Source organism: Periophthalmus magnuspinnatus, chromosome 6, assembly GCF_009829125.3.
Source record: "Periophthalmus magnuspinnatus isolate fPerMag1 chromosome 6, fPerMag1.2.pri, whole genome shotgun sequence".
NCBI classification, from domain to species: Eukaryota; Metazoa; Chordata; class Actinopteri; order Gobiiformes; family Gobiidae; genus Periophthalmus; species Periophthalmus magnuspinnatus.
Genome location: NC_047131.1, coordinates 28,408,187 through 28,422,844, shown reverse-complemented (window position 1 = coordinate 28,422,844; position 14,658 = coordinate 28,408,187). Strand labels below are relative to the sequence as shown.

The following is a 14,658-nucleotide window of genomic DNA, read 5'->3' as shown; positions in this document are numbered from 1 at the left end:
AGCTGACGTCGATAGTGATGGGACTTTCGGCTCTTTTATGGAATCTTTTGGGTCCGTTCAAAAGACTGGCTCTTTTATATTTATTTATGACAGAAGCCAATATGAGAACTCATTTTAACAATAAACAAATCACCAAGAGAAACAATCAAGGCTAAAATGTGTTTAAAATTGTTCAAACTGACAGTGGGAGCTTCTTTACCATTTGGAATTATGAAAATCTACATAAAACATGCAAAAAACTAACCGTTAAAATTAAGCCAAACCTGTTTTTTGTGCACAAAGCTCACACTGATGTCGCCTGCTCTGCTTCTGTGCTGATTCTTGTGTCGGTTCTGCGTTAATCAGAGTAAAAATGCAGTCAAATTAGAAAGAAAAAGATTCGGGTCTTTTAAAAAATAAGATCCAGATCCCAACGTTCATGGTAAAGAACTGTTCAAAAGAGCCGACTCACATCACTAGACGTCTGCACCTCCGATGGATGGCTGCCTGGTTTTAAGATTATGGTTAAAGTCAGGGCCAGGGTGAGGATAGGTGTTATGGATTTACTTTCAAAAATATCTTTAAAATGTGAGAAAACAAGCCCGTTTGAGCATATAGCTGTGGGAGAATGCTAATAGGAGTGTTGGTCTTGCGGCATGTTTTTGGGGGGGCAGACATTTTTGCTTGGAGGAGGTCAGGGGGTGCTAAGGTCTTCAATGTGGGTGCTCCCTTAACTTGTAAATATAGAGCCTTTTAACATTCGCGTACACCCACTCCCTACAAAACAAGTTTAAACATACTGTAGTTAGTTTGTTAACCCTCTGGAGTGACTTATAAAAACTGATATGGAATTATTTTTTATTGTACAGTTGTCCCTCACTATAACGCGGTTCACCTTTCGCGGTCTCGCTGTTTTGTGGATTTTTTTAGTACAAGTTTGCATGCTTTTTTTTACACCGTCTGAACGTGCATTGTGTTCTGCTGTCCTGATTGGCTGTTGGACTGTAGACCATTGTCCATCTGTCTCCTCCGTGCCGTGTCTCCTGTACAGTACAGAATGTGTTCAGACAAATTTACATAAACATTGGATCGCAGTGTGACTCTGAAGTGCTGTATGTTTGCAGTTTGTTTTCTCCCCGACAAAACCCACGATGTCGATGAAACGTTCTGCACCGACAAAGACGCCTACGAAGGTTTGAACTTTGAGAGTGTTTAAACAAGAGAGAAATGTGAGAAAATGTTAATGCCTGTGTGAGAAAAGTGTATAAAGTGTGTGGTGAGGGGTTTTACTCCAAAAAACATATATAATAACTGTAAAAAATAAAGCTGATACTTCACGGATTTCACCTGTTGTGGGTTATTTTTAGAACATAACACCCGCGATAAACGAGGGACCACTGCACTCTCACTCTATGCTTTAAATTTTTTGAATCATTTGAATATTTTTAGTCGAGACTGGAGGTGCATTGTCCATTTTAGGAAAGGCTAGGGCCCCTTCAAGCCCTCATCTGGCGCCACTCCTGCTTCCAACCAGCACAAAAAGTAAATTCAGTTCCGTGAGAAACAAACATGTGGCATCTAGATAAATACATAAGACAACAACAACTACAAATAGATTAGTTAATGATGTACTAGCTGATTGGTGTTGTACATTTGCGACAGAGTTCTAAATTCTGATACTTGGTTAACCGATGTAAACACAAAACAGTCCTTCATTGTCGAGGTTGTATTCTTTATTCGTTGCCGTTTCACCTTTTCACACTGTGCATTGTGAAGCTAACACCCGTGAGGTATTGTACTAGCGCAGGCTGCGTTACAAATCTGTCACATTCAGATCTGTCATCAAATGGGAGACACTTTTTGATCAGCAGAAATAGACCTTTGTACTTTCTCTGTGCGGATAGAAGGCCATAACGCTGGAGGGTGACACACATATTGGGGAAGTGACTGAACGCCTTCCACTTACGTAACATTGTACTCATACCTTAGCTAATCATTTGCCATGTCTGAAGCCTACAAGGAAGTTTTTGACACCGATCATTAAATCTGTTTAAACTGTGGAACCATTGACAGAAATATAGAGGGACTTTTTGTGAAAATACCAGAATATATTGTTACAGGAGCCTATATTTAGACTGGTTTGACAGCTATTCTGGAAAGAGTGGAGGTATCTAAGCTTTTTAAAGAAGGCGTAGCTTTCGTCTGTTATACTCTATGACACCTGTGGATCATTATGTTAAAATTTGAACATTTGAAATCGCAATGTTCATCTAAAACGATGGAAATGAAGAAACAGGTCCACTGGTTTGTGCGGTCGCCGATGGAAGCAGACATCGCCATAAATGTCATCACAACAGCGATGAAAAATGATGAAAGCTGCAGGTCACGCTGGTGAGTAGCCGATTTTTTGCTGATTACGCGAGGCTGCCGATTCCTACGTGTATCACTGATTTTAAAAAATGGATAACGAAGTAAGTACAGAGAAGTGGGCGTGTACCTCGGGTTAATCGACAATACGGCAACTTCAAAATAAGTGATTAAAGATCGCTCAAACATTCACAAATCACTTCAGATACATCTTCGAGAATGTAAATAGTGAGATGAAACAACTATAGCATGTTTAAAAGCTTTAAGTATATGTGAATAGTTCTGAAAAGGATTCAAATACTTGCAACTACGATGGATATACAAGAAAATGAGCCCAGATTATCAGTTATTTTTCTCTCCGCATTTTTATTTTATTTTATTTTTTAACTCAAATCTGCCGGGTAACAAACATTTGCATGATTCACTGCTCCAACCATCAGTCTATGACCAATCACTTTGAAGATGTTTCAATATATGGCTCTTGGTGAAACTAGTTTGGACTCCCCTGGTCTAGATTTTGCCATTCAGACAGCTGTATTTGTAGAAGTACTAGTACACAATCTACAAACAATTATAAATGCACTGACATTAATGAACCGTTACATAAATTAACTGCCCTTCACAAATGGAATCAAACTTTTATTACATGCTCATACCTATAAACAAAACAAATTCCTTGGTCGCACTTACACAACGTTAACGTGTACCCACCACGCTGTCCAAACTCTTTTCACAAACTGCGTACTTCCTTGTATTCACTGGTAAACATGTGGTTTCTCCTTACATAAACTGTCAACATTGGAAAGCACGTATTGCAAAATGTCCTGCAGGATGAATACTGTTAATTGCGTAATGACGACAAGGTATTTTACTCTGAATAAGCATTTGACATTTGCAGTCAGGTGTGTAACGAGGTGCGAGTGGGCGGGGAAAAAAAAAAAATGTTGTGTGGGTGGAAAAATTTACCTATCATTAATATGGCCACCAATAGGAGAAGGATAAGGAAGTTTGGAATAAAACAGCTATTGTGAGTGGGGCAGCACCTAGATGTGTTGACTGTATGCTGTCGTCTGCTGATTTAAACTACCACGGAAATCCAGAGGAGCACTGTAAACACCTGTTCGCGACACGCTGTTTGGAAAAGCTTGTGCCAAGAGTTGAACTTGCTGGGTCCTCATTACAGCCCTGGTGGGATCTCATTCAACTGCTCTGGTAAGCTGCCATGCTGCTTGAGTAAACACTACACAAGCCAAATAGAGGTGAGAAAACTTGCAAGATACTGGGACAAGGAAGAGAAAGATCTGAGTTTGTTTCATTTGCCTGCTTTTGTATATGCGATTAGTTCAATTTGTGGCATTATTTTAAGATTAAGCTTCAAAAGTAACGTCAGCAATGCTCATAGTTGTCCTCTGATTAAAAAGGAACCACGAAACTACTTGTGTTATTGTATTTTGTTTTTGATATAACTGTATTCCTGGAAATTACGCTTTTAAACCCCATCAAAACAGATCCTATATTACGCAAAATTGACTGTTGTGAACTTTAAGCCATGTTATAATGCTGTTACCTCCTCTAAAACATACCTCGCATTGTGTTTTCATTCATATATGGTTGAGTAATCCTTTGTTATTAGTCTGTCTACATCTCCAAAGCTCAAAATGCTCAGTTCCACCTTGTGATGTCATGAAGCGGTAGTTTCCAATTTAACAGCTACATTTTACCTTTTGTGCAGTAGAAACTTGAAATTTCAGACTAAAATGATTCTACTGAAGGTGTACAGAGTCTAAAAACATAGTGGAGCTTCCTGTATTACCACATGACATCACAAGGTGGAACAGAGTGTTTTCCATTGGAGAGAAGAAGAACAAAAGACCAAAACACGACTCCAGATCTGTTTGTGATGAGGAAACATTGAAACATGCATCAGAAAACTGTGTAATATGGGCCGTTTACGTCTCTCTTCATGCTTCATTAAGACTAATTCCACTATAATTATCATTAAATGTTTCCAAGTAATTTTACAGTCAGTCAAATAAACAGTCAATTTTAGGATTACCTTTATAAAAAAAATGACTTTATTAACCACAGCATACAGGTTATTGATCCATGAGTATATTTACGCCATCTTCTTCTCAGCTTTCTGCTTTCTTTCCCTCTGACTTGTAGCAGATGATACCTGCTTAAGCTGTGGCGTACCGCGGCGAGGGTTAGCGCGATGCAACGGCGAGCATGTGAGCGCACTTGGCAGGCTGTCAAAAGCAGGGAGTGGATCTTCGCTAGAATTACAGCATGCGACACGTCTTTCTTTGGAAATCTCATTAAAAGATCTCGCTTTGGGCTGTTTGAGAAGAGATTTGCGGGATCTTTAGCGCAGATCCGATGTATGTCACACAGATGTTTAAGCGTGGATAAGTAACATAAATGTGTCAAAGGATTTGCATAGAGTTGATGTTTATGCCGCCTTATTAAGCTATAACCGGTAGCTTCCCATGAACGTTGGTGTGTTTGGTGTTGAACTTTTGCAGATGACGCATTACATAATTGTAGCCACCAAGATTTGAAAAGATAATGGACCGTGATAAAACTTTAACTATAATGGCATTTTATGTATTACAGAGATTAAATTCATTACATCCATCACTTCCTCTTGTTGCAACCGTTGGAATAACTTTATTTACATGCGATGCAAATCTAAAGGCTCTTGTTGTCAATGTTAGCTGTTTACTTTAGTAGAAACCTTGTCATAGTGTAAGTGGTAGTTAGTGAGCATCAAACAAATGTAGAAAGTATGAGATGTCCTTAAATGCAACCGCAATTGGTGGTGCAGGTTACTGGCATGCCAAACATGTTAATGGATGATGTTAATAGGCCTATCATGATAATTACTACACTGCCTGGCCCAAAAAAAAAAAAGGTTACACACGCACGCTAATATGTCATTGGACCGCCCTTAGCTTGGATTATAACATGCATTTGCTGTGGAATTGTTTCGATTTCGCTTCTGCAACATCACAAGATTTATTTCCATCCAGTGTTGCATTAATTTCTTACCATGATCTTGCATTGATGATGGTCGAGTCTGACGCTGCACAAAGCTTCTCCAGCACATCCCAAAGATTCTCAATGGGGTTAAGGTCTGGACTCTGTGGCGGACAATCCATGTGTGAAAATGACGTCTCATGCTCCTGAACCACTCTGTCACAATTTGAGCCCGATGAATCCTGGCATTGTCATCTTGGAATATGCCCGTGTCGTCAGGGAAGAAAAAAATCCATTGATGGAATAACCTGGTCATTCAGTATATTCAGGTGTCAGCTGGCCTCATTCTTTGAGCGCAGACTGTTGCTGAACCTCGACCTGACCAACTGCAGCAGCCTCAACTTATTTGCTTAGTTAAATCCAGGTGGTGACTTTTTCTTTTCTTTTTTTTTTTTTTTGGCCAGGCAGTGTATATCGACTTATTGTCCAGTATATGAAGGCTGGAGATATTTATTTTTCGGCTGAATATTTATAGTTTCTTTGCAATAATGGCAAGATTTTGTTACTTTTGTTGTTACATATTCATCTTTCTACCCTTCCATGTTTAAGTATTGCTTCATTCTGCTGTTTATGTGTTGCTGCTCTTGTCTTTTAATGGTACTGTCTATTTAAACATTTGTTCACTCAGATTATTCTGCTTTAAGGTTATTCTGTCACAGGCATTAAGAAATTTCAGTATTAGCAACATATCGTGCTGCAAAATTTGATCTTATACAATGTCTGATGTTATACTCTCATGAAAACAAGTCTCATTTATGAAACTTTATGTGGAATTCTTACTAAAACCGTCAATACAAAAAAAAAAAAACAACAATCTTCCACAAACTTGCTCATTTCTAAACTTAACATGAACACTTGTATGCAACATTTTTATACGTGTGCATGGTTTATAAACGAGACCCCAGCTCTCTTTGTTCAGCTGAATCACACTAGACCAGACATCAGATGGGATCTTAGCGAGAAAGTAATGGAACGATAAGCAGTATTTTCACAATGGGTCTGTAAAAAGTCTACAAAGTACTGTTCTGGCGTTATTCCAATAATTGCACTTACTCTGTGAACTTTGTCCTTTCAGTCATCATTCAAAAAATCAAGAAAATTGAGTGTTGCAATAATAATCTTGCCTTTGAAAGAAAAAATACAGTCTTACAGGAGTCACCCAACAGTTTTCGTTTTAATCCGTCACATTAAAGTCGTTGTAAAGCCTACACAAAATGCCAATACCAGTTTGTAGAGGTTGAGCAATTACCTGTTTAGTAACTTGTCCGGTGGTGTGTGCATTTCTTGCCTTACAGCTTCTGGGTTATGAAACATCAGAGTACAGATACAGAATGAGCATAATGTCCAGCAGCCCTCTGGAGAGCAGCCTCACCTCCTCCTGGGACTCCTCCAACCCCTACCCCGACAGTACGTTTCATGTTATGGGTTTACGTATGCGTATGACATATAGACATATTTTATTCATGGATTATTGACACGTTTAAGTATTTATTGAGTCTACAGTAAGATATAAGCTCTAGGGAAAGATAAAGACCCAGAGGGAGATCCTGATTGCGCTCTCAAACAATTAAGTTCTGCCTTGAATGCATTATAGTTAATATGAAATCAGCCAGTGGTGTACGTGACCTGAGATCTGTAACACATGTACGAAACAAGTCACTTAGAAAATAGATTTGCAAATGACTTAATTGCTACAGTGTTTAAATAATTATTAAAAAGATAATTGTTTTCTCCACATGACAAGTATGTGCAGCTTTATGCAGCAGTGGAATTTGATGTAAACTTTGGCATATAATTTCAGTTTTATTTATTGTTTTCAAAGTTGACTGGGTGTTTTACTCTGATTGCAGTTCACACAGTAATGTTTGGATATTCTGGTCGTCTGTTGCCGTACGAGTCCCAGCCCCAGTTCTGGAGTAAGTACCAGGTTTGGGACTGGGTGCAGCAGATCATGGACATGCACCAGATCGACACCTCCAGCATTCCCCTGCAGAACTTCGACATGGACGGCCATCAGCTCTGCAGCCTCAGCTACCAGGATTTTCTGTTAGCGGCCGGCAGTGTGGGTCCCATCCTCTTCAACAGCCTCTCAGAGCTCAAGTGGAGCGGTGTGTTTTAAAGACATATTATTCCAACCAAAAACGTTCAATGGACTAGTTTTGGTTTCATTCACAGATGCTTAAATCGTCCAATTCCTGACTTTCTGCACTGTTTCATTCACAATACAAGTTACGGTTGACTAAAGAAATGCAGAACTTATTTGCTATACTGATATACTATACTTTACTATAATTAGCCAAAATAAATCATGACATTGTGGGGGAAAAAAGAATAAAAACACAAAATAGAAAATTGATAATTTGATGAAAAAAATTGCCAGTTGTTATATCAGCAAGACAAATCCCCATAGAAGTGTCAAACTCAAGGCCCACGAGCCAAATATGGCCCTCCACATCATTTGTTGTGGCCCTCGATAGCGTAAATTTAAAGGTGTGATGGTCTTAAAATGTCATTTTACCAGAAGATACAAAGTTACACAGCCATATTTTTACATCTAGACAAACTCATATGCAATATTTGTAACTTGTATAAGTAAAAAAAATACAGAAACAATTAATTAACAAGTTAAAAAGTAGATTTATTTTACATCTGGCCGTTTGAGAGCAGCCATTATGCTGATGTGGCCCTCGGTGAAAATGTGTTTGATGCCCCTGCCATAGAAATATAATGGGACCATTGACCAGATCCACACTCTTTACTCGGAACTTGTCAGGCAATATTGAGAAAAAGAGCTTTAAGTCTTCATGTTTTAGCATCCCTTACAGTCCTATCGACAATTCACCTTGCACAGCTCGATGGATTCTCATGATATTCCATCTTGGCGTGGCCCCGATGGTGCGATAGGGCCTGACAGGAGATTAGCGCACCGATCACAGAGCAGCAGCATAGAGGTTTGTGCAGAAGCCAAAAGGCAAGCACTCAAGCGAACCAAAACAAACATGTCAACGCCGACAGACGTACTTCAGCCTATTTCAGCGTCAATACAAACTATTTTCTTTGTGAGAAACGTGCAGAAGGTCAGAGCTTTGTGCATTTGTGTACAGGGAAGATGTCTGTGCTTTTCTTTCAACTGGATGTAACAAAAAGTAGATTTTTTTTTGTCTTGTTCCGCTGCTGTCACACTTCAGACAATGAGATTCAAATATTAATCATCATGATGTTCCACGTTTTCCGATAATTTTCAGCACGAGCCATCCCTGATTGATTTGTGTAGAACTCAATTCAGAGTGACACATGTATCAGTCTGGTGTGAGGCAGGTTAATCAACAATAATCGTGATGCTAATGTGTATTTCAAAATGACCAAAAATCCCCAATGTTACCGGAAGAGAGCCATCAGACATTAAATCCAATACAAAAGCAAAGTTTACTAAAGTAGAGAACTAGATGAGGCATTTATGTGGTCGAGGTGAAGAAAGTAGATTTTTCCGGCAGTAGGAGTGTGATTCCAAAAGAATTGTCTTGATGAAGTGTTGCTTAGGAGGAATTGGCGAGCCGGTCAGGGGTCGCACCGCATGCCCCTGTAGAGGCCCAAAACTCCACTGTAAGCAGCAGAGATGATGGATTTGTTGTTTGCACTTGGAGAAAACAGCTCTTCTAACAAAGCACACAGGGAGTTGGAAGCTAAGACACCGGCTTAGAGTTGGCTTATCCACTGTTAGTAATTAAGGCTGATTGAAAGACTTGAGTTTTAAGGGGTACAAATACTCACAAGGAGATGAGGGGAAAAAAGAAAAGTAACCTGATGCCAAAAGTTCTGTGACATTTTCCTAAATGGAAATTCTAACTCTGTCAACAAGACTGTATTGTTACATAAATGACTAACAAAAATGTGTCACAAGCTTTAACAAAACAATATATGAGCCTGAAAGTCAAGTTTGAATAAAGCTAAAAACAGTGGTGACTCAAATAAACAGTACTTATCTGTGCACGAATGAGGCTTAAGGCTTGCATAAAAGAAACAAAACAACATTCCAAGCTATTTTTGGAATGGTAAATCTGGCATATTGTGGAATCATGTCTGTTCTGTATTTCTGCACAGGCCAAAATCAAACAGATATTGGACATTGTGACCTCAAACAAGAAGGTAAGACTCATTATGCAAACAGTGCCCAGCCTGCTTGAATAACTATAATTAACTTTTTACTGTCTAATTCACAGCTGACACATATCTGTTTTCCAGTCCCAGCTATCCCTCCACAGGTACACACATAAAACTGTCTTTCTGTAGAAACTGAGAATCCAGGTAGTGTTAAGTCCTTGTTTGTTGTGACAGAAATGTGTGAGCCTTGTCTGCACCCTGTCCTGCCTGTTGCCTCCCACACACCCTCCAGCCCCGGTAAGACGTGACTCAGTCATTGATTCACTATGTTTTATGAGGCACTATTAACTAATGTCAGGTCATACTTTCACTTTTAATTCCACAGAAATTAAAAGATGTAGTCGTCCGTACCAGGCCAAGAAGGAAAGTGAGTGTCAAAGCTCTTCTGTATTTTGTAATATTTTATGTGGCAACGTATCATGTTTCAGTTAATCTTTATTTTATATTTGTCCATTGTAATCCGCAATATTGATTTAAACGTCCTATGACTGCTCAAAACTACACATTTCACTTTACCAAGCAACAGATTTTGTTGAAAAAAAATTGTACGTGACATATTTGAACCATACAAATGTGACTAGATTTTTGGATTATTCACAAGTACGTATAGTAAAGTGAGTTGTGTTTTATTTCATTCCACATGTTTGAATAACTCTCTGTATATCCCCACAGCTCAAAACGCTCTGTTCCACCTTGTGATGTCATGAAGTGGTAGTTTTCAAGTTAACAAGTCCTTTTACTTTTAGTTCAGTAGGGATTTGCAATTCCAGGGCTGAAATTTGTGAAGGTGTGTGGAGTTTAAAAACACAGTGGAGCACTTCCTGTATTACCACATGATGACATCACAAGGTGGAACAGAGTTTTTTTCAGTTTGAGAGAAGAACGCAGCCTAAATATACAGGGTTTGTGCGTTAAACGTGTGTGAATGAAACAAAACACAAGTCTAGGTCTGTGTGTGATGAGGAAACAACATTATAACACATGAAAAATAGCATAATATGAGCGTTTTAATCAATGGAAATACAATTTATAACACGGTGAAAAGCTTTTAATTCTCACGTTTACATAACATATCCTCTTTAATCTCTTTACAGACCAAAGAGGCATCCACCTGTGGGAGTTCATCCGGGATATCCTCATAGATCCAGAGCGTAACCCAGGGCTTATAAAGTGGGAGGACCGCAGAGAGGGCGTCTTCAGGTTCCTCAAGTCCGAAGCGGTGGCTCAGCTCTGGGGCAAGAAGAAGAATAACAGCAGTATGACTTATGAGAAATTAAGTCGAGCTATGAGGTACGGGAGGGGGTGTGGAGAACCCGGGTTACTTTTTGACCTCTCCTCTTTTGTCAACATAAAATAAAAAAAAATTAAAAAAAACCTTTGTAATCACATAGTTATAATATATTTTCAAATGACCTAGTTTAATGAGGTCGCTGGTGATTGCGGAGTGAAGTGAAGTGCGAGCGTTGCCCAAACCTATTGTCATCCAAACTATTAAAGCAGAACTAAGTAACATTTTCAACTTTTTTAATGTCTTTCAAACTCCCTGTGGTGGTTACAAAGGTGATTTTGAGAGCATTTTCACAAGCAACCTGTAGGGGGAGCGCTACAGCTAAAGTTACTTAGTTCTGCTCTAAGTGTATTTATGATCCGAAGATTGCCGGTTCGAATCCCACCTTCGACAAAATAAATATATACATAAATTAATTAATTAATTAACAAATGAAAATAATAAATAAATAAATAAATAGGTTGAGTGGCCAAATCCTGACCCACAGGTTGGCGGTGCGATTCTAGCTCCCACAGATGAATGCTGTCATTGTGTCCTTGGGCAAGACACTTAACCCACCTCGCCCTCAGTGTCTGCGCACACTGCTGTATGAATGTGTGTGTGAATTTCTTGATGTAAAGTGTTCTGAGAGCCTTGAATGTGGAAAAGCGCTGTATAAAAATGTGTCGATTTACCATTTATTTAAGTCTTAATGAGGTGAGCTTTAATTGGTCTATATTGCGGCGCCTTTATCATGCAGAAAAGAGCCTAATCAATCAATCTAAAATGTGTTTGTCTTTCAGATACTACTACAAAAGGGAAATCTTGGAGCGAGTTGATGGACGACGGTTGGTTTACAAGTTTGGGCGTAACGCGAGAGGATGGAGAGAGGTGGAAAAGTGACTGTTTCATTGTGTAATTTATGTATTTTTTAGAGTTTTCAGCTTGTTTTGATAACGCGTACTTAAACTGTTTACACGAGTTTGCTTTAATGTTGTTCTTCTTTGAATGTTTTTTTTTGTGTGATGTGACATTGCACTGAATAATCCTCATAATGCATCCTGAAGAGTCTGTAAACCTGTTTACAAGAAATGCTTTTGTCATAATCAAAAGAGTGTGTGTGCTTTCTTTTAAAATGCTTCCCAGAGGAGAGTGCATTAGACTTGAATGTATGCTACATCTATGCTGTGAAGTGTCCTTTGGGATTACAACAACTGCAGTAGTAGTGATAACTGCCTCACATCATGAAATCCAACGTGTTTAGTCCGTTTACTGTTCTCTGTTTAAAGACTTGGATGCATGCGTCTTTAAGGAATAAGTCTAAGCGCTCAGTTTCCTCTATAGCAACCCATATTCACACAGGGAAGTGACTTGCTCAAGGACAAATACGCACTCGGTTGCAGCTGGCTTTGAACCACCAACCTCTTTTCAGTATCACAAAATGTTCACTTTTTTGAGTTGTTCTTTGTCATTATAAAAACTGGCACTGCAGCATTTGACAACCAAAGTTACAGGATTTTCTGGACTATAAGTCGAACTTTTTTTCATATTTTGGCCAGAAATACGACTTATACTTAAATGTGATTCATACGGAAAATATATGTTTTTATTTTCTTCATTATTAGGCATTTTTTGGCTGGTTCAACCTATACCCCAGTGCGACTTATACTCTAGAAAATACAGTACTTGCCCATGCACTGATAAAAAAGCAGGAATTTAACTACCAACCTCTTACCTGAGTGAATACACAGATAATAGCAAGTCATTTTTCAACATCGCAAAACATTCATAGGTTTTTCAGTTGTGCTTTGTCATTATAAAAACTGGCACTGCAGCATTTGACAACCAAAGTTACCGAATTTTCCAAACTTTTTTTCATAGCTTGGCCAGAAGTGCAACTTATACTCAGATGTGATTTATATGTTTTTATTTTCTTCATTATTATGCATTTTTTGGCTGTTGTGACTTATACTCTAGAAAATAAACTACTTGCCCAAGGACAAATATGCACTGATAAAAAGCTAGAATTGAACCACCAACTTCTTATCTGAGTGAATAGATAGAAAATAGTAGGTCACTTTCAAAATCACAAAACATCCGCTGGTTTTTCAGTTGTGCTTTTTCATTATAAAAACTGGCACTTGTAGCATTTGACAACCAAAGTTACAGGATTTTCCGCACTTTTTTTCATAGTTTGGCCGAGGGTGCAGCTTATATTCAGATGTGATTTATATGTGAAATATATGTTGTTGTTTTTTTCATTATTATGCTTTTTTTTTTTTGTTTTTTTGTTTTTTTGGCTGGTGCGACTTATACTCCAGTGCAACATATACTCCAGAAAATGCCCAAGGACAAAATATGCATTAGTTGAAGCTGGAATTGAACCACCAACCTCTTACCTGAGTGTAAAAAAATTGAGAAAAGTAGGACACTTTTCAGTATCACAAAACATTCACAGGTTTTTGAATTGTGCTTTGTCACTGGCACTGCAGCATTTGACAACCAAAGTTATTTACCCATGGACAAATATGCACTGATAAAAAGCTGGAATTGAACCATCAACTTCTTATCTGAGTGAACAGATAAAAATAGTAGGTCACTTTCAAAATCACAAAACATCCGCTGGTTTTTCAGTTGTGCTTTGTCATTATAAAAACTGGCACTTGCAGCATTTGACAACCAAAGTTACAGGATTTTCCGCACTTTTTTTCATAGTTTGGCCACAGGTGCGACTTATATTCAGATGCAATTTATATGTGAAATATATGGGGGGGTTTTCTTAATTTTTATGCATTTGTGCGACTTATACTCTAGAAAATACAGTACTTGCCCAAGGACGAATGTGCATTGATAAAAAAGCTGGAATTGAACCACCAACTTCTTACCTGAGTGAATAGATAAAAATAGTAGGTCACTTTCAAAATCACAAAACATCCGCTGGTTTTTCAGTTGTGCTTTGTCATTATTAAAACTGGCACTTGCAGCATTTGACAACCAAAAAGTTACTTACCTAAGGACAAATATGCACTGGTTGAAGCTGGAATTGAACCACCAACCTCTTCCCTGAGAATAAACTCAAAAGACGATATAAAATGTACATACTTTTTATGTTTGGAATAATAAAGTCTTCTGTAAATACCTCCTGATCCTTCTTTATTTCATGGTTATTCCTGCGGTCTGTATAGATTAAGTTGGGATTTCGGTAACGGGACTTTCACAGTTAAATATTTTCCAAGGCACGCCGTGAACCCGATACTTGGCGAAAGTAACGCAAAGCTGTTAAGCAAGTCAAGAATGTTGGCGGTTAGTTTGTCAGTAGTAGTTATCAGTTCAGTGAGGTATGTGGATGGGGACAATTGCCAAACCAAGACATGCAGGTGCCATTTGACCGTTTCAGAAGCATTTTTTTAATAGTTATGTCCACAATCTAACACGAGCCTCTCTTCCACGCTCTCAGAATCAGAAAAAACAGCAAATAATCGAAGTAAAATATAAACTATGAGAAAAATAAAGGCATGCAAAAATAATATGTGAAATAAAAACAGACTTTAACTTAAAAAAAAACAAATATTCTTGTTAATTTTTAGATAATTATTGACTATAGACTGGGTTACTTTGTAGAAATCTTACATGTCACTGTGTCAAATGTAAAATTCTGTGTCATACAACATATAACTCTAGAGGATACGCCAAAAACTGTGATGTTTTTCTTTTGCTTAACATATGTAATTAAAAACTCGTGCCAAACAGGTTTACCGAGTGACACTTTACACCGAGGAAACTCAACGTCGCTTGAGTGAGTTCAAACAAGGACAGAGCAGGCTGTGGTGAACTCCTGACCTGTT

At 38.3% G+C, this 14,658-nt stretch overlaps 2 protein-coding genes across 4 annotated transcripts in view; both read left to right on the top strand.

Moving 5' to 3' along the window:
- Positions 1-2,277: 2,277 nt before the first annotated feature.
- Positions 2,278-13,364, top strand: ehf (ets homologous factor). Of its 3 annotated transcripts, none has more exons than XM_055222253.1 (9): positions 2,278-2,370; positions 6,681-6,792; positions 7,236-7,493; positions 9,487-9,531; positions 9,606-9,647; positions 9,721-9,783; positions 9,872-9,913; positions 10,641-10,836; positions 11,617-13,364. In XM_055222253.1, exons 2-9 carry the CDS (start codon positions 6,717-6,719, stop codon positions 11,714-11,716), a joined length of 822 nt encoding a protein of 273 aa, XP_055078228.1. In that variant the 5' UTR covers positions 2,278-2,370; positions 6,681-6,716; the 3' UTR covers positions 11,717-13,364. The 3 variants fall into 3 exon arrangements, with proteins under 3 accessions (XP_055078228.1, XP_033824686.1, XP_055078229.1); XM_033968795.2 differs by lacking the exon at positions 2,278-2,370 and adding an exon at positions 3,347-3,558; XM_055222254.1 differs by lacking the exons at positions 2,278-2,370; positions 6,681-6,792 and adding an exon at positions 3,390-3,558.
- Positions 11,949-14,658, top strand: part of pdhx (pyruvate dehydrogenase complex component X) — a 37,343-nt gene continuing 34,633 nt past the window's right edge. Inside the window, exons 1-2 of the mRNA XM_055222231.1 lie at positions 11,949-11,982; positions 13,358-13,587. Of these exons, the coding sequence (XP_055078206.1) occupies positions 11,949-11,982; positions 13,358-13,587 (264 nt within the window). The remainder of the gene's footprint in view (positions 11,983-13,357; positions 13,588-14,658) is intronic.